Consider the following 17,560-nt stretch of genomic DNA (forward strand, 5'->3'; position numbering starts at 1 on the left):
ACCGTGTCTCAGTGTCGCCGTGTCTCAGTGTCACCGTGTCTCAGTGTCACAGTGTCACCGTGTCCCCGTGTCACCCTGTCTCCGTGTCTCAGTGTCCCCGTGTCTCAGTGTCGCCGTGTCTCAGTGTCACCGTGTCTCAGTGTCATCGTGTCTCAGTGTCACCGTGTCACCGTGTCCCCGTGTCACCGTGTCTCAGTGTCGCCGTGTCTCAGTGTCACCGTGTCTCGGTGTCACAGTGTCACCGTGTCCCCGTTTCACCGTGTCTCCGTGTCTCAGTGTCTCCGTGTCTCAGTGTCGCCGTGTCTCAGTGTCACCGTGTGTCAGTGTCACCGTGTCTCAGTGTCACAGTGTCACCGTGTCCCCGTGTCACCGGGTCTCCGTGTCACCGTGTCTCCGTGTCTCAGTGTCACCGTGTCTCAGTGTCACCGTGTCTCTGTGTCCCCATGTCCCCGTGTCACCGTGTCCCAGTGTCTCAGTGTCACCGTGTCACCCTGTCTCCGTGTCACTGTGTCACAGTGTCACCGTGTCTCAGTGTCTCAGTGTCACCGTGTCACCGTGTCACAGTGACACAGTGTCACAGTGACACAGTGTAACAGTGTCACAGTGAAACAGTGTCACAGTGTCACAGTGTCACAGTGACACTGTCACAGTGACACAGTTTCACAGTGACACAGTGTCTCCGTGTAACCGTGTCTCAGTGTCACCGTGTCTCCGTGTCACCGTGTCACTGTGTGTCACAGTGTCTCAGTGTCACTGTGTCACCGTGTCTCAGTGTCTCAGTGTCTCAGTGTCACCGTGTCTCCATGTCACCGTCTCTCCGTGTCTCCTTGTCTCCGTCTCTCCGTGTCTCCGTGTCCACGTGTCTCAGTGTCACCGTGTCACCGTGTCTCAGTCTCTCAGTGTCACCGTGTCACCGTGTCTCAGTGTCTCAGTGTCACCGTGTCTCAGTGTCTCAGTGTCACCGTGTCTTAGTGTCACCGTGTCTCAGTGTCTCAGTGTCACCGTGTCACCGTGTCTCAGTGTCTCAGTGTCACCGTGTCTTAGTGTCACCGTGTCTCAGTGTCGCCGTGTCTCAGTGTCACCGTGTCTCAGTGTCACCGTGTCTCAGTGTCACCGTGTCCCCGCGTCTCCGTGTCTCCCTGTCTCCGTGTCCCTGTGTCACCGTGTCTCAGTGTCACCGTGTCTCAGTGTCACCGTGTCCCCGTTTCACCGTGTCTCTGTGTCTCAGTGTCACCGTGTCTCCGTGTCTCCCTGTCTCCGTGTCCCCGTGTCACCGTGTCTCAGTGTCACCGTGTCTCAGTGTCCCCATGTCCCCGTGTCACCGTGTCTCAGTGTCTCAGTGTCACCGTGTCACCGTGTCACCGTGTCTCCGTGTCACAGTGTCACTGTGTCACAGTGACACAGTGTCACAGTGTCACATTGTCACAGTGACACAGTGTCACAGTGACACAGTGTCACAGTGACACTGTGTCTCAGTGTCATCGTGTCTCAGTGTCCCCATGTCACTGTGTCACCGTGTCCCCGTGTCACCGTGTCTCAGTGTCGCCGTGTCTCAGTGTCACCGTGTCTCAGTGTCACAGTGTCACCGTGTCCCCATGTCACCATGTCTCCGTGTCTCAGTGTCCCCGTGTCTCAGTGTCGCCGTGTCTCAGTGTCACCGTGTCTCAGTGTCATCGTGTCTCAGTGTCACCGTGTCACCGTGTCACCGTGTCCCCGTGTCACCGTGTCTCAGTGTCGCCGTGTCTCAGTGTCACCGTGTCCCGGTGTCACAGTATCACCGTGTCCCCGTGTCACCGTGTCTCCGTGTCTCAGTGTCCCCGTGTCTCAGTGTCGCCGTGTCTCAGTGTCAACGTGTCTCAGTGTCACCGTGTCTCAGTGTCACCGTGTCTCAGTGTCACCGTGTCCCCGCGTCTCCGTGTCTCCCTGTCTCCGTGTCCCCGTGTCACCGTGTCTCAGTGTCACCGTGTCTCAGTGTCACCGTGTCCCCGTTTCACCGTGTCTCTGTGTCTCAGTGTCACCGTGTCTCCGTGTCTCCCTGTCTCCGTGTCCCCGTGTCACCGTGTCTCAGTGTCACCGTGTCTCAGTGTCCCCATGTCCCCGTGTCACCGTGTCTCAGTGTCTCAGTGTCACCGTGTCACCGTGTCTCCGTGTCTCAGTGTCACTGTGTCACAGTGTCACCGTGTCACAGTGACACAGTGTCACAGTGTCACAATGTCACATTGTCACAGTGACACAGTGTCACAGTGACACAGTGTCACAGTGTCACCGTGTCCCCGTGTCACCATGTCTCCGTGTCTCAGTGTCCCCGTGTCTCAGTGTCGCCGTGTCTCAGTGTCACCGTGTCTCAGTGTCATCGTGTCTCAGTGTCACCGTGTCACCGTGTCCCCGTGTCACCGTGTCTCAGTGTCGCCGTGTCTCAGTGTCACCGTGTCCCGGTGTCACAGTGTCACCGTTTCCCCGTGTCACCGTGTCTCCGTGTCTCAGTGTCCCCGTGTCTCAGTGTCGCCGTGTCTCAGTGTCACCGTGTCTCAGTGTCACCGTGTCTCAGTGTCACCGTGTCACCGTGTCCCCGTGTCTCAGTGTCACCGTGTCTCAGTGTCACCGTGTCACCGTGTCCCCGTGTCACCGTGTCTCCGTGTCACTGTGTCACAGTGTCACCGTGTCTCAGTGTCTCAGTGTCACCGTGTCACCGTGTCACAGTGACACAGTGTCACAGTGACACAGTGTAACAGTGTCACAGTGAAACAGTGTCACAGTGTCACAGTGACACTGTCACAGTGACACAGTTTCACAGTGACACAGTGTCTCCGTGTCACCGTGTCTCAGTGTCACCGTGTCTCCGTGTCACCGTGTCACTGTGTGTCACAGTGTCTCAGTGTCACTGTGTCACCGTGTCTCAGTGTCTCAGTGTCACCGTGTCTCCGTGTCACCGTCTCTCCGTGTCTCCTTGTCTCCGTCTCTCCGTGTCTCCGTGTCCCCGTGTCTCAGTGTCACCGTGTCACCGTGTCTCAGCCTCTCAGTGTCACCGTGTCACCGTGTCTCAGTGTCTCAGTGTCACCGTGTCACCGTGTCTCAGTGTCTCAGTGTCACCGTGTCTTAGTGTCACCGTGTCTCAGTGTCACCGTGTCACCGTGTCTCAGTGTCTCAGTGTCACCGTGTCACCGTGTCTCAGTGTCTCAGTGTCACCGTGTCTTAGTGTCACCGTGTCTCAGTGTCACCGTGTCTCAGTGTCACCGTGTCACCGCGTCTCCGTGTCTCCCTGTCTCCGTGTCCCCGTGTCACCGTGTCTCAGTGTCACCGTGTCTCAGTGTCACCGTGTCCCCGTGTCACCGTGTCACCGTGTCTCCGTGTCTCAGTGTCACTGTGTCACAGTGTCACCGTGTCACAGTGACACAGTGTCACAGTGTCACAGTGTCACATTGTCACAGTGACACAGTGTCACAGTGACACAGTGTCACAGTGACACTGTGTCTCAGTGTCATCGTGTCTCAGTGTCCCCATGTCACTGTGTCACCGTGTCCCCGTGTCATCGTGTCTCAGTGTCGCCGTGTCTCAGTGTCACCGTGTCTCAGTGTCACAGTGTCACCGTGTCCCCGTGTCACCATGTCTCCGTGTCTCAGTGTCCCCGTGTCTCAGTGTCGCCGTGTCTCAGTGTCACCGTGTCTCAGTGTCATCGTGTCTCAGTGTCACCGTGTCACCGTGTCCCCGTGTCACTGTGTCTCAGTGTCGCCGTGTCTCAGTGTCACCGTGTCTCCGTGTCACCGTGTCACTGTGTGTCACAGTGTCTCAGTGTCACTGTGTCACCGTGTCTCAGTGTCTCAGTGTCACCGTGTCTCCGTGTCACCGTCTCTCCGTGTCTCCTTGTCTCCGTCTCTCCGTGTCTCCGTGTCCCCGTGTCTCAGTGTCACCGTGTCACCGTGTCTCAGTCTCTCAGTGTCACCGTGTCACCGTGTCTCAGTGTCTCAGTGTCACCGTGTCACCGTGTCACCGTGTCTCAGTGTCTCAGTGTCACCGTGTCTTAGTGTCACCGTGTCTCAGTGTCACCGTGTCACCGTGTCTCAGTGTCTCAGTGTCACCGTGTCACCGTGTCTCAGTGTCTCAGTGTCACCGTGTCTTAGTGTCACCGTGTCTCAGTGTCGCCGTGTCTCAGTGTCACCGTGTCTCAGTGTCACCGTGTCTCAGTGTCACCGTGTCACCGCGTCTCCGTGTCTCCCTGTCTCCGTGTCCCCGTGTCACCGTGTCTCAGTGTCACCGTGTCTCAGTGTCACCGTGTCCCCGTGTCACCGTGTCACCGTGTCTCCGTGTCTCAGTGTCACTGTGTCACAGTGTCACCGTGTCACAGTGACACAGTGTCACAGTGTCACAGTGTCACATTGTCACAGTGACACAGTGTCACAGTGACACAGTGTCACAGTGACACTGTGTCTCAGTGTCATCGTGTCTCAGTGTCCCCATGTCACTGTGTCACCGTGTCCCCGTGTCACCGTGTCTCAGTGTCGCCGTGTCTCAGTGTCACCGTGTCTCAGTGTCACAGTGTCACCGTGTCCCCGTGTCACCATGTCTCCGTATCTCAGTGTCCCCGTGTCTCAGTGTCGCCGTGTCTCAGTGTCACCGTGTCTCAGTGTCATCGTGTCTCAGTGTCACCGTGTCACCGTGTCCCCGTGTCACCGTGTCTCAGTGTCGCCGTGTCTCAGTGTCACCGTGTCCCGGTGTCACAGTGTCACCGTGTCCCCGTGTCACCGTGTCTCCGTGTCTCAGTGTCCCCGTGTCTCAGTGTCGCCGTGTCTCAGTGTCACCGTGTCTCAGTGTCACCGTGTCTCAGTGTCACCGTGTCACCGTGTCCCCGTGTCACCGTGTCTCCGTGTCTCAGTGTCCCCGTGTCTCAGTGTCACCGTGTCTCAGTGTCACCGTGTCACCGTGTCCCCGTGTCACCGTGTCTCCGTGTCACTGTGTCACAGTGTCACCGTGTCTCAGTGTCTCAGTGTCACCGTGTCACCGTGTCACAGTGACACAGTGTCACAGTGACACAGTGTAACAGTGTCACAGTGAAACAGTGTCACAGTGTCACAGTGACACTGTCACAGTGACACAGTTTCACAGTGACACAGTGTCTCCGTGTCACCGTGTCTCAGTGTCACCGTGTCTCCGTGTCACCGTGTCACTGTGTGTCACAGTGTCTCAGTGTCACTGTGTCACCGTGTCTCAGTGTCTCAGTGTCACCGTGTCTCCGTGTCACCGTCTCTCCGTGTCTCCTTGTCTCCGTCTCTCCGTGTCTCCGTGTCCCCGTGTCTCAGTGTCTCCGTGTCACCGTGTCTCAGTCTCTCAGTGTCACCGTGTCACCGTGTCTCAGTGTCTCAGTGTCACCGTGTCACCGTGTCTCAGTGTCTCAGTGTCACCGTGTCTTAGTGTCACCGTGTCTCAGTGTCACCGTGTCACCGTGTCTCAGTGTCACCGTGTCACCGTGTCTCAGTGTCTCAGTGTCACCGTGTCTTAGTGTCACCGTGTCTCAGTGTCGCCGTGTCTCAGTGTCACCGTGTCTCAGTGTCACCGTGTCTCAGTGTCACCGTGTCACCGTGTCTCCGTGTCTCCCTGTCTCCGTGTCCCCGTGTCACCGTGTCTCAGTGTCACCGTGTCTCAGTGTCACCGTGTCCCCGTGTCACCGTGTCTCTGTGTCTCAGTGTCACCGTGTCTCCGTGTCTCCCTGTCTCCGTGTCCCCGTGTCACCGTGTCTCAGTGTCACCGTGTCTCAGTGTCCCCATGTCCCCGTGTCACCGTGTCTCAGTGTCTCAGTGTCACCGTGTCACCGTGTCACCGTGTCTCCGTGTCTCAGTGTCACTGTGTCACAGTGTCACCGTGTCACAGTGACACAGTGTCTCAGTGTCACCGTGTCTCAGTGTCCCCATGTCACCGTGTCACCGTGTCCCCGTGTCACCGAGTCTCAGTGTCGCCGTGTCTCAGTGTCACCGTGTCTCAGTGTCACAGTGTCACCGTGTCCCCCTGTCACCGTGTCCCCCTGTCACCGTGTCCCCGTGTCTCAGTGTCGCCGTGTCTCAGTGTCACCGTGTCTCAGTGTCATCGTGTCTCAGTGTCACCGTGTCACCGTGTCCCCGTGTCACCGTGTCTCAGTGTCGCCGTGTCTCATTGTCACCGTGTCTCAGTGTCACAGTGTCACCGTGTCCCCGTGTCACCGTGTCTCCGTGTCTCAGTGTCCCCGTGTCTCAGTGTCGCCGTGTCTCAGTGTCACCGTGTCTCAGTGTCACCGTGTCTCAGTGTCATCGTGTCACCGTGTCCCCGTGTCACCGTGTCTCCGTGTCTCAGTGTCCCCGTGTCTCAGTGTCACCGTGTCTCAGTGTCACCGTGTCACCGTGTCCCCGTGTCACCGTGTCTCCGTGTCTCAGTGTCGCCGTGTCTCAGTGTTACCGTGTCTCTGTGTCCCCATGTCCCCGTGTCACCGTGTCCCAGTGTCTCAGTGTCACCGTGTCACCCTGTCTCCGTGTCTCAGTGTCACTGTGTCACAGTGTCACCGTGTCTCAGTGTCTCAGTGTCACTGTGTCACCGTATAACAGTGACACAGTGTCACAGTGACACAGTGTAACAGTGTCACAGTGAAACAGTGTCACAGTGTCACAGTGTCACAGTGACACTGTCACAGTGACACAGTTTCACAGTGACACAGTGTCTCCGTGTCTCAGTGTCTCAGTGTCACCGTGTTTCAGTGTCACCATGTCACCGTGTCTCAGTGTCACCGTGTCACCGTGTCCCCGTGTCACCGTGTCTCCGTGTCTCAGTGTCCCCGTCTCAGTGTCACCGTGTCTCAGTGTCACCGTGTCACCATGTCCCCGTGTCACCGTGTCTCCGTGTCTCAGTGTCGCCGTGTCTCAGTGTCACCGTGTCTCTGTGTCCCCATGTCCCCGTGTCACCGTGTCCCAGTGTCTCAGTGTCACCGTGTCACCCTGTCTCCGTGTCTCAGTGTCACTGTGTCACAGTGTCACCGTGTCTCAGTGTCTCAGTGTCACCGTGTCACCGTGTCATAGTGACACAGTGTCACAGTGACACAGTGTAACAGTGTCACAATGAAACAGTGTCACAGTGTCACAGTGACACTGTGTCTCAGTGTCACCGTGTCTCAGTGTCCCCATGTCATCGTGTCACCGTGTCCCCGTGTCACCGTGTCTCAGTGTCGCCGTGTCTCAGTGTCACCGTGTCTCAGTGTCACAGTGTCACCGTGTCCCCGTGTCACCGTGTCTCCGTGTCTCAGTGTCCCCGTGTCTCAGTGTCACCGTGTCTCAGTGTCACCATGTCACCGTGTCCCCGTGTCACTGTTTCTCCGTGTCTCAGTGTCGCCGTGTCTCAGTGTCACCGTGTCTCCGTGTCTCCCTGTCTCCGTGTCCCCGTGTCACCGTGTCTCAGTGTCACCGTGTCTCAGTGTCCCCATGTCCCCGTGTCACCGTGTCTCAGTGTCTCAGTGTCACCGTGTCACCGTGTCTCCGTGTCTCAGTGTCACTGTGTCACAGTGTCACCGTGTCACAGTGACACAGTGTCACAGTGTCACATTGTCACAGTGACACAGTGTCACAGTGACACAGTGTCACAGTGACACTGTGTCTCAGTGTCACCGTGTCTCAGTGTCCCCATGTCACCGTGTCACCGTGTCCCCGTGTCACCGAGTCTCAGTGTCGCCGTGTTTCAGTGTCAGCGTGTCTCAGTGTCACAGTGTCACCGTGTCCCCCTGTCACCGTGTCTCCTTGTCTCAGTGTCCCCGTGTCTCAGTGTCACCGTGTCTTAGTGTCACCATGTCTCAGTGTCACCGTGTCTCAGTGTCATCGTGTCACCGTTTCCCCGTGTCACCGTGTCTCCGTGTCTCAGTGTCCCCGTGTCTCAGTGTCACCGTGTCTCAGTGTCACTGTGTCACCGTGTCCCCGTGTCACCGTGTCTCCGTGTCTCAGTGTCGCCGTGTCTCAGTGTCACCGTGTCTCTGTGTCCCCATGTCCCCGTGTCACCGTGTCCCAGTGTCTCAGTGTCACCGTGTCACCCTGTCTCCGTGTCTCAGTGTCACTGTGTCACAGTGTCACCGTGTCTCAGTGTCTCAGTGTCACCGTGTCACCGTATAACAGTGACACAGTGTCACAGTGACACAGTGTAACAGTGTCACAGTGAAACAGTGTCACAGTGTCACAGTGTCACAGTATCACAGTGACACTGTCACAGTGACACAGTTTCACAGTGACACAGTGTCTCCGTGTCTCAGTGTCTCAGTGTCACCGTGTTTCAGTGTCACCATGTCACCGTGTCTCAGTGTCTCAGTGTCACCGTGTCTCAGTGTCACCGTGTCACCGTGTCCCCGTGTCACCGTGTCTCCGTGTCTCAGTGTCCCCGTGTCTCAGTGTCACCGTGTCTCAGTGTCACCGTGTCACCGTGTCCCCGTGTCACCGTGTCTCCGTGTCTCAGTTTCGCCGTGTCTCAGTGTCACCGTGTCTCTGTGTCCCCATGTCCCCGTGTCACCGTGTCCCAGTGTCTCAGTGTCACCGTGTCACCCTGTCTCCGTGTCTCAGTGTCACTGTGTCACAGTGTCACCGTGTCTCAGTGTCTCAGTGTCACCGGGTCACCGTGTCACAGTGACACAGTGTCACAGTGACACAGTGTAACAGTGTCACAGTGAAACAGTGTCACAGTGTCACAGTGACACTGTGTCTCAGTGTCACCGTGTCTCAGTGTCCCCATGTCACCGTGTCACCGTGTCCCCGTGTCACCGTGTCTCAGTGTCGCCGTGTCTCAGTGTCACCGTGTCTCAGTGTCACAGTGTCACCGTGTCCCCGTGTCACCGTGTCTCCGTGTCTCAGTGTCCCCGTGTCTCAGTGTCACCGTGTCTCAGTGTCACCGTGTCACCGTGTCCCCGTGTCACTGTTTCTCCGTGTCTCAGTGTCGCCGTGTCTCAGTGTCACCGTGTCTCTGTGTCCCCATGTCCCCGTGTCACCGTGTCTCAGTGTCTCAGTGTCACCGTGTCACCGTGTCTCCGTGTCTCAGTGTCACTGTGTCACAGTGTCACCGTGTCTCAGTGTCTCAGTGTCTCAGTGTCCCGTGTCACCGTGTCACAGTGACACAGTGTCACAGTGACACAGTGTCACAGTGTCTCCGTGTCACCGTGTCTCAGTGTCACCGTGTCTCCGTGTCACCGTGTCACTGTGTGTCACAGTGTCTCAGTGTCACCGTGTCACCATGTCTCAGTGTCTCAGTGTCTCAGTGTCACCGTGTCTCCGTGTCACCGTCTCTCCATGTCTCCTTGTCTCCGTCTCTCCGTGTCTCCATGTCCCCGTGTCTCAGTATCACCGTGTCACCGTGTCTTAGTGTCTCAGTGTCACCGTGTCACCGTGTCTCAGTGTCTCAGTGTCACCGTGTCACCGTGTCACCGTGTCTCAGTGTCTCAGTGTCACCGTGTCTTAGTGTCACCGTGTCTCAGTGTCACCGTGTCACTGTGTCTCAGTGTCTCAGTGTCACCGTGTCACCGTGTCACCGTGTCCCCGTGTCACCGTGTCTCCGTGTCGCCGTGTCTCAGTGTCACCGTGTCTCAGTGTCTCAGTGTCTCAGTGTCTCCGTGTCTTAGTGTCTCAGTGTCTCAGTGTCACCGTGTCTCAGTGTCACCGTGTCTCCGTGTCCCCGTGTCTCAGTGTCTCCATGTCACCGTGTCACCGTGTCACCGTGTCTCAGTGTCTCCGTGTCTTAGTGCCTCAGTGTCTCCATGTCTCAGTGTCTCCATGTCACCGTGTCTCCATGTCTCAGTGTCACCGTGTCTCAGTGTCACAGTGTCACCGTGTCTCAGTGTCTCAGTGTCACCGTGTCTCAGTGTCACCGTGTCTCAGTGTCTCAGTGTCTCCGTGTCTCAGTGTCTCTGTGTCACCGTGTCTCAGTGTCTCCGTGTCTCAGTGTCACCGTGTCACCGTGTCCCCGTGTCTCAGTGTCACCGTGTCTCAGTATCACCCTGTCACCGTGTCACCGTGTCACCGTGTCACTGTGTCACCGTGTCACCGTGTCTCAGTGTCACTGTGTATCAGTGTCACCGTGTCACCGTGTCACCGTGTCCCCGTGTCACCGTGTCACCGTGTCTCAGTGTCTCAGTGTCACCGTGTGTCAGTGTCACCGTGTCTAAGTGTCACCGTGTCCCCGTGTCTCCGTGTCCCCGTGTCTCAGTGTCACCGTGTCTCAGTGTCTCAGTGTCACCATGTCTCAGTGTCTCCGTGTCACCGTGTCTCAGTGTCTCAGTGTCTCAGTGTCCCCGTGTCACCATGTCCCCGTGTCACCGTGTCACCGTGTCTCAGTGTCACCGTGTCTCAGTGTCTCAGTGTCACCGTGTCTCAGTGTCACCGTGTCACCGTGTCTCAGTGTCTCCGTGTCACCGTTTCTCAGTGTCTCAGTGTCTCAGTGTCACCGTGTCACCGTGTCACAGTGTCACCGTGTCTCAGTGTCTCCGTGTCCCCGTGTCTCAGTGTTTCCGTGTCTCCATGTCACCGTGTCACCGTGTCTCAGTGTCTCAGTGTCACCGTGTCCCCGTGTCACCGTGTCTCCGTGTCACCGTGTCTCAGTGTCACCGTGTCTCAGTGTCTCAGTGTCTCAGTGTCTCCGTGTCTTACTGTCTCAGTGTCTCAGTGTCACCGTGTCTCAGTGTCACCGTGTCTCCGTGTCCCCGTGTCTCAGTGTCTCCGTGTCTTAGTGCCTCAGTGTCTCCATGTCTCAGTGTCTCCATGTCACCGTGTTTCCATGTCTCAGTGTCACCGTGTCTCAGTGTCACCGTGTCACCGTGTCACAGTGTCTCAGTGTCTTAGTGCCTCAGTGTCTCCATGTCTCCGTGTCACTGTGTCACCGTGTCTCCGTGTCACCGTGTCACCGTGTCACAGTGTCTCAGTGTCACCGTGTCACCGTGTCACCGTGTCTCAGTGTCTCACTGTCACCGTGTCTCAGTGTCACCGTGTCTCTGTGTCTCAGTGTCTCAGTGTCACCGTGTCTCAGTGTCTCAGTGTCACCGTGTCTCAGTGTCACCGTGTCTCAGTGTCTCAGTGTCACCGTGTCTCAGTGTCTCAGTGTCACCGTGTCTCAGTGTCACCGTGTCTCAGTGTCACCATGTCCCCGTGTCTCAGTGTCACCTTGTCTCAGTGTCTCAGTGTCACCGTGTCACCGTGTCACCGTGTCTCAGTGTCTCAGTGTCTCCGTGTTTCAGTGTCACCGTGTCTCAGTGTCACCGTGTCTCAGTGTCACCGTGTCACCGTGCCTTAGTGTCTCAGTGTCACCGTATCTCTGAGTCTCCTTGTCTCCGTGTTCCCGTGTCTCAGTGTCACCGTGTCCCCGTGTCTCAGTGTCTCCGTGTCACCGTGTCACCGTGTCTCCGTGTCACCGTGTCACCCTGTTACAGTGTCTCAATGTCTCCGTGTCTCAGTGTCACCGTGTCTCCGTGTCTCCGTGTCTCAGTGTCTCAGTGTCTCCCTGTCTCAGTGTCTCAGTGTCACCGTGTCTCCGTGTCACCGTGTCTCAGTGTCACCGTGTCTCAGTGACTCCGTGTCACCGTGTCACCGTGTCCCCGTGTCTCAGTGTCCCCGTGTCTCAGTGTCACCGTGTCTCCGTGTCACAGTGTCTCAGTGTCCCCGTGTCCCCGTGTCACCGTGTCTCCGTGTCACCGTGTCTCAGTGTCACCGTGTCTCAGTGTCTCAGTGTCACCGTGTCACCGTGTCTCAGTGTCCCCGTGTCTCAGTGTCACCGTGTCACCGTGTCCCCGTGTCACCGTGTCTCCGTGTCACCGTGTCACCGTGTCACCGTGTCCCCGTGTCACCGTGTCTCCGTGTCACCGTGTCACCGTGTCTCAGTGTCTCAGTGTCACCGTGTCCCCGTGTCCCCGTGTCTCAGTGTCACCGTGTCACCGTGTCCCCGTGTCTCAGTGTCCCTGTGTCACCGTGTCTCAGTGTCTCAGTGTCTCCGTGTCACCGTGTCACCGTGTCCCCGTGTCTCAGTGTCCCTGTGTCTCAGTGTCACCGTGTCTCCGTGTCACCGTGTCACCGTGTCACCGTGTCCCAGTGTCCCCGTGTCTCCGTGTCACCGTGTCACCTTGTCACCGTGTCTCAGTGTCACCGTGTCACCGTGTCCCCGTGTCTCAGTGTCCCCGTGTCTCAGTGTCCCCGTGTCTCAGTGTCACCGTGTCTCCGTGTCACCGTGTCACCGTGTCACCGTGTCTCAGTGTCCCCGTGTCTCCGTGTCACCGTGTCACCGTGTCTCAGTGTCACCGTGTCACCGTGTCTTTGTGTCACCGTGTTCCGTGCCCCTGTGTACAGGGTCTGTGTCCGCTCATGCCCGCACGGTTTCTACGGCAACATCGCTCTCAAGCGCTGCCTCCGCTGCGGGAACTTCTGCTTGGCGTGCGAGCCCCCCCCCCACTCTACGAGGCCCCCCGCGGGGCCCTCCACAGGGTCCACCAACGTGACCAAAGCCCCCCCCTCGGGGCCCCCCGCCTGCACGCGCTGCATCAACGGCACCCTCCTGCTGCCCGGGTCACGCGACTGCGTCACCTCCTGCGGCTACGGCTTCTACAAAGACACAGGTGCGTGCGTACGTGCACATTGGGGAGACAAAGGCGGCCGGGCGTGGTTCCGGCTACACCACCCCCTCGTGTGCCGTGCCAGCCTTTATATGTGCCGCTCGCTAGCAGCACTTGCTACTGCAGTCTGTTAAAGGCTACACGGGGGATCTTTGTCTTTGTGCGTGCGTTTCCTCTCCGCAGCCACCTCCAGCTGTTTATCGTGTCGACCAAATTGTACCCGGTGCTCGGGGGGTCCCAACTCATGCTCCGAGTGCTCCGAGGGTTACAGGTACTGGCGCACGCAGGTGAACACAGGTACCGGAGCACGCAGGTGAACACAGATACCGGAGCACGCAGGTATAGGGACTCGGTGTGTGTGGTGATGTTGGTGTAAGTGGTGATGGTGGTGTTGCTACGTGGATGTGAGTGGTGGTGATGGTGGTGGTGATAATGTGTGTATGTATGTTGAACTTCTTTCGCACCGTACATAGCCAACCGTGCTAATCGGAGGTTAAAAAACATAGTTTTCAATCAAAATTTTAAAATATTCTTGGTTCTTTCGGTAAAGTCACGTAGAATGGAAATAATAAAATAATACAACTAAAACTATAAAATTCTCACGACGTTTCGATTGCAACACAAGCAATCATCATCCCTTCTACGTGACTTTACCGAAACAACCAAGAATATGAATTCCTGCAGTCACGAAAGCTTTAAATCAAAATTTAAAAGTGCATGGCTCCCGTGGCTTCTTAATGTCAGACGGAAGAGCATTCCAGACGGCCGTAGAAGCACATCTGAAAGTGCATCTGAAAGCACGCGGTGCAGTGACCATCTTAGTTCGATGGCCAGCCAAAAGCCGATGCGAGGATGACCGGAGTTCGCATGACGAGATCTCTAAGGTATTGTGGTTCATATGTGTCAAGCGCTTTGTGTGTAATGAGCGCAACCTTGTAATGTATTAGTTCGGCAGCTTAGTGAACACTAAACGAACATGGTCGGATCTTGCAGTACCCGTCACGACACGTGCCAAACAGCTTTATACACGCTGCAGGTTGGTAATGTTGTTGTCAGACGTCCCGTAGAGTAGTAAGTTGCAATAATCGAGCCTTGTCGATACGATGCTACAAACCACCGTGTTGGTTATGTCACAACTCAATCGTGGTCGAATGTGTCGTAGAGCCCTGATATGGAATTTGCAGGACCTGACTATGTTCTGCACGTGGTGATCACATGACATATTCAGGTCGTGTATGGTGCCGAGTAAACAACTGAATCTTGGAGTCTGCGACCGCCACTCCTGAACCCCCCAAGCAAAATCGGAGGACAGAGGAGCGACGCTTACGAACGCAGTGCCGGGTGGCTAAAAACACAGCGAGTTGGCACAATAGGGGGCACAGGTGGTGCATCTGCCAGTTGGCACAGTAGGGGGCACAGGTGGTGCATCTGCCAGTCATCTCAGTCAGTCAACCCATGGCATTTTGATTTGTCCCATGACCTCCTGCCAGCGGGTATTCAACACTTGAGGTGACCTTAAAGTGCACCTGGCCTGGCACAAGTGCCATGGTGACGTCACCGCCACTTCGTGGCAAACGGCGGTTGTTGTTGTTGGTGGTGATGTTGGTGGTGATGGTGGTGTTGGTGGTGATGGTGGTGTTGGTGGTGATGGTGGTGTTGGTGGTGATGGTGGTGATGGTAGTGTTGGTGCTGCGTGGCCCAGTGTGCAGGCCGGATCGTGTCACGTGACCTGCCCCGATGGAACGTTCCCCGGGGCAGACCAGCAGTGCCTCCCGTGCCACAAGACGTGCAGCGTGTGTGGGGGTGAGCCACGTCGCGGTGCTTGTGCCAAGCTAGGTGCACTTTGTGAGGCCATGACGTGAAGTGAGGAAGACTACTGTCAGGCCACGGGACAGACCCATGTGCCAGACAACCGACACAAGCTCCACCTGTGCTCCCAACGGCGCCACCTCGCCGTGTTTTATCTGTCCGGCGCTCTGCTCGTCTTTGTGAGTGCCGCTGCTCGGCCCTCCGCTGTTGTCGGAGGGTTGACTGCCTTCCGACTGCCCAGCAGCAGATTGAGCATGGCTGATAATACAATACTTTATTTTTACATCCGACATATCCGCATGTCTCCTCCTGCCGTCCCCTGCCCTCACCAACCCCTGCGCAGGCCCCCGGGAGCAGGACTGCTCGCGCTGTGCCCCCACGTACGTGCTGCGGGATGGCTGGCAGTGCGTGCAGGAGTGTGGGACTGGGCTCTACCCTGCACCCTGCCCCGACTCGCCCGAGCAGCGCTGCTGCAGCAGGTAAGTGCACCCTCCCCGTGCCTCACTCCCCCCGTGCCTCACTCCCCCCATGTCCCCGTGTCTCACTCCCCCTGTGTCTCACCCTCCCCGTGCCTCACTCCCCCCGTGCCTCACTCCCCCCGTGTCCCCGTGTCTCACTCCCCCCGTGTCCCCGTGTCTCACTCTCCCCGTGTCTCACCCTCCCCGTGCCTCACTCCCCCCGTGCCTCACTCCCCCCGTGTCCCCGTGTCTCACTCCCCCCGTGTCCCCGTGTCTCACTCTCCCCGTGTCTCACTCCCCCCGTGTCTCACTCTCCCCGCATCTCACTCCCCCCGTGTCCCCGTGTCTCACTCCCCCCGTGCCTCACTCCCCCCGTGCCTCACTCCCCCGTGTCTCACTCCCCCCGTGTCCCCGTGTCTCATTCCTCCTGTGTCCCCGTGTCTCACTCTCCCCGCATCTCACGCCCTCCGTGTCTTTACCCGTATCCCTGTGTCTCACTCTCCCCGTGTCTCACTTTCACAGTGTCCCCCTGTCTCACTCTCCCCATATACCCGTATCTCATGCTCCCCATGTCCTACTCTCCCCGTGTCTCACTTTCCCTGTGTCTCACTCTCTCCATGTCTCACTCTTCCCGTGTCTCACTTTCCCGGTGTCCCCGTGTCTCACTCTCCCCATGTCCCCGTGTCTCACTCTCCCCATGTCCCCATGTCTCACTCGCCCCGTGTCCTACTCTCCCCGTGTCCCCGTGTCTCACTCTTCCCGTGTCTCACTTTCCCGGTGTCCCCGTGTCTCACTCTCCTCGCGTCCCCGTGTCTCACTCTCCCCATGTCCCCATGTCTCACTCGCCCCGTGTCCTCGTGTCTCACTGCCCCCGTGTCTCACTCCTCTCCCCGTGTCTCTCAGCTGCTCTGCTCACTGTTTGCGCTGCGAGTCTGCCGAGCGCTGCCTGCTCTGCGAGAGAGACCACGAGCTGCACGGGAACAAGTGCGAGAAAAACACTCCGTGTTTGGACGGTACGGGGACTCGGGGGCGGGACACGTGGAGGGGACACGTTAGGACGTTGATAAACGCTCAGGACCCAGCACTGCAGCCTCCTCTTCTTGTCTTGTGTCTCGGTGTCTTTGTCTCAGTGTCTCGTGTTTCAGTGTTTGATTTACGGTGATTTGAGTCGCAACGGTGACATCTGAAGTGAAAATCAAATCAAATGACACCTGTTTGTGTGTGTCTGTGATTATGCGATGGTGTGTGTTTGCGTGTGTGTGTTTGCGTGTGTGTGTCTGTGTGTGTCCCTCTGTGCGTGTCTCACTCCCTTCTTGCTCATGACCTGCTGCTCACTGCTCCCCTCTCATTTTAACTCCCCGCTTTACCACCGTCCAACGCCACTCCATCCCGCCACGACCCTCCACTGCATGACCCCTCGCCCGTGACCCCTCATCCGTAACCCTTCACCCGTGACCCCTCGCCTGCGACCCGCCTGCTCCCAACCCCCACCCGCACCCCGTGGCCCCGTGACCCCGAGGCAGTGGACGACGACAGCTGGGACGGTGGGGGCTTCTGCACGCTGGTGAAGCGCAGCGGTCTGTGTGGGCACGCCCTGCTCCAGAATCTGTGCTGCCAGTCCTGCCGGACCCCTGCCCAGGGGCCCACAAGGACTCAAGGGGGACAAAAAGGACCCAAAGGGGTCCACAGCGGAGCCCCCTTGGCGTCTCCGCTGTGACCGCCCCCAGCTCCCAGCCTGCCCCACATCATCACCCTCATCACCTCCTCACCCTTCTCACCCTCCTTACCCTTCTCACCTTCCTCACCTCACCCTCCTCACCCTCCTCACCTCCTCACTCTTCTCACCCTGATCACCTTCCTCACCTTCCTCACCTCCTCACTCTTCTCACCCTGATCACCTTCCTCACCTTCCTCACCTCCTCTTCCTTCCTCACCCTTCTCACGCTACTCACTCTTCTCGCCCTCCACCTCCTCACCCTGCTCACTCCCTTCAGATCTTCAGCCTCCTCACCCTCCTCCTCCTCACTCTGCTCAACCTCCTCACCCCCTGGCCCTGGCGACCCGCGCCCAGCACACGTGACCCCATATGACCCCTACCCACGACCTAAGGTGTGACCCCCAAACCATGACCCCACCCCCAACTCAAGAGCACTTAACCCCAATCACCCCTGACCCCTGACCTCAAAACGACCCTGACACGTGACTTCACCCTGACCCTCACCCCCACGCCCCCAGTCCCCCTATGACCTTGGCCCCTGGTGCCTTGTCCAATATTACCCTCGGCCAGGTGACCTTTACCCCCGACACTCTTGCCCTGTCCAACCCTGGCCCCTGTGACCCTGACCTCCGTACTCCTCCGCTCTGTGCACAACCGCGCACATCAGGGAGCACACGGCGAGGTCACGGGGTTACGACGTCACGAGTTTGTGCTCCCGATTTCTTTTTTGTAAAAAGTACTTGTTGAATAAATAATTCAACTCGCTATGGTGTGTGAGGCAACGGTGGTGGCAGTAGTGGTGGGCGTTTGTGTGGATGTGGCAGGGTTGGTTGTTGCAACGGTGGTGCTGTATGTTACGTTCGTTGTGGTTGTGTTGGTTGTTATTGTGGTTTTGGTGGTTATGTAGAGGTTGTGGTTATTCGAGTTGTTGTAGTTGTGGTCGTGTTTGTCGTGGTTGTGGTCGTGTTGGTTGTGGTGCTAACTTTGCTGGTTGTGGTGATG

General features: G+C 57.4%; 1 protein-coding gene across 3 annotated transcripts in view; it reads left to right on the plus strand.

Annotated features, from left to right (window-relative positions):
- The window catches only part of LOC116942149 (proprotein convertase subtilisin/kexin type 6-like), a 71,814-nt gene that overhangs the window by 47,026 nt on the left and 7,228 nt on the right, over positions 1-17,560 (plus strand). Inside the window, exons 16-21 of one of the 3 annotated variants that reach the window (XM_076066910.1) lie at positions 12,312-12,577; positions 12,758-12,845; positions 14,277-14,377; positions 14,727-14,862; positions 15,745-15,854; positions 16,361-17,323. In XM_076066910.1, the coding sequence (XP_075923025.1) occupies positions 12,312-12,577; positions 12,758-12,845; positions 14,277-14,377; positions 14,727-14,862; positions 15,745-15,854; positions 16,361-16,956 (1,297 nt within the window). In that variant the 3' untranslated portion in view covers positions 16,957-17,323. Of the gene's footprint in view, positions 1-12,311; positions 12,578-12,757; positions 12,846-14,276; positions 14,378-14,726; positions 14,863-15,744; positions 15,855-16,360; positions 17,324-17,560 lie in introns of those variants that run through there. The other 2 variants (XM_076066911.1, XM_076066909.1) reach the window with 2 other exon arrangements.

The sequence above is a fragment of the Petromyzon marinus genome, chromosome 13 (assembly GCF_048934315.1).
Source record: "Petromyzon marinus isolate PM22_M1 ecotype Great Lakes invasive population chromosome 13, UKy_Petmar_22M1.pri1.0, whole genome shotgun sequence".
NCBI lineage: Eukaryota > Metazoa > Chordata > Hyperoartia > Petromyzontiformes > Petromyzontidae > Petromyzon > Petromyzon marinus.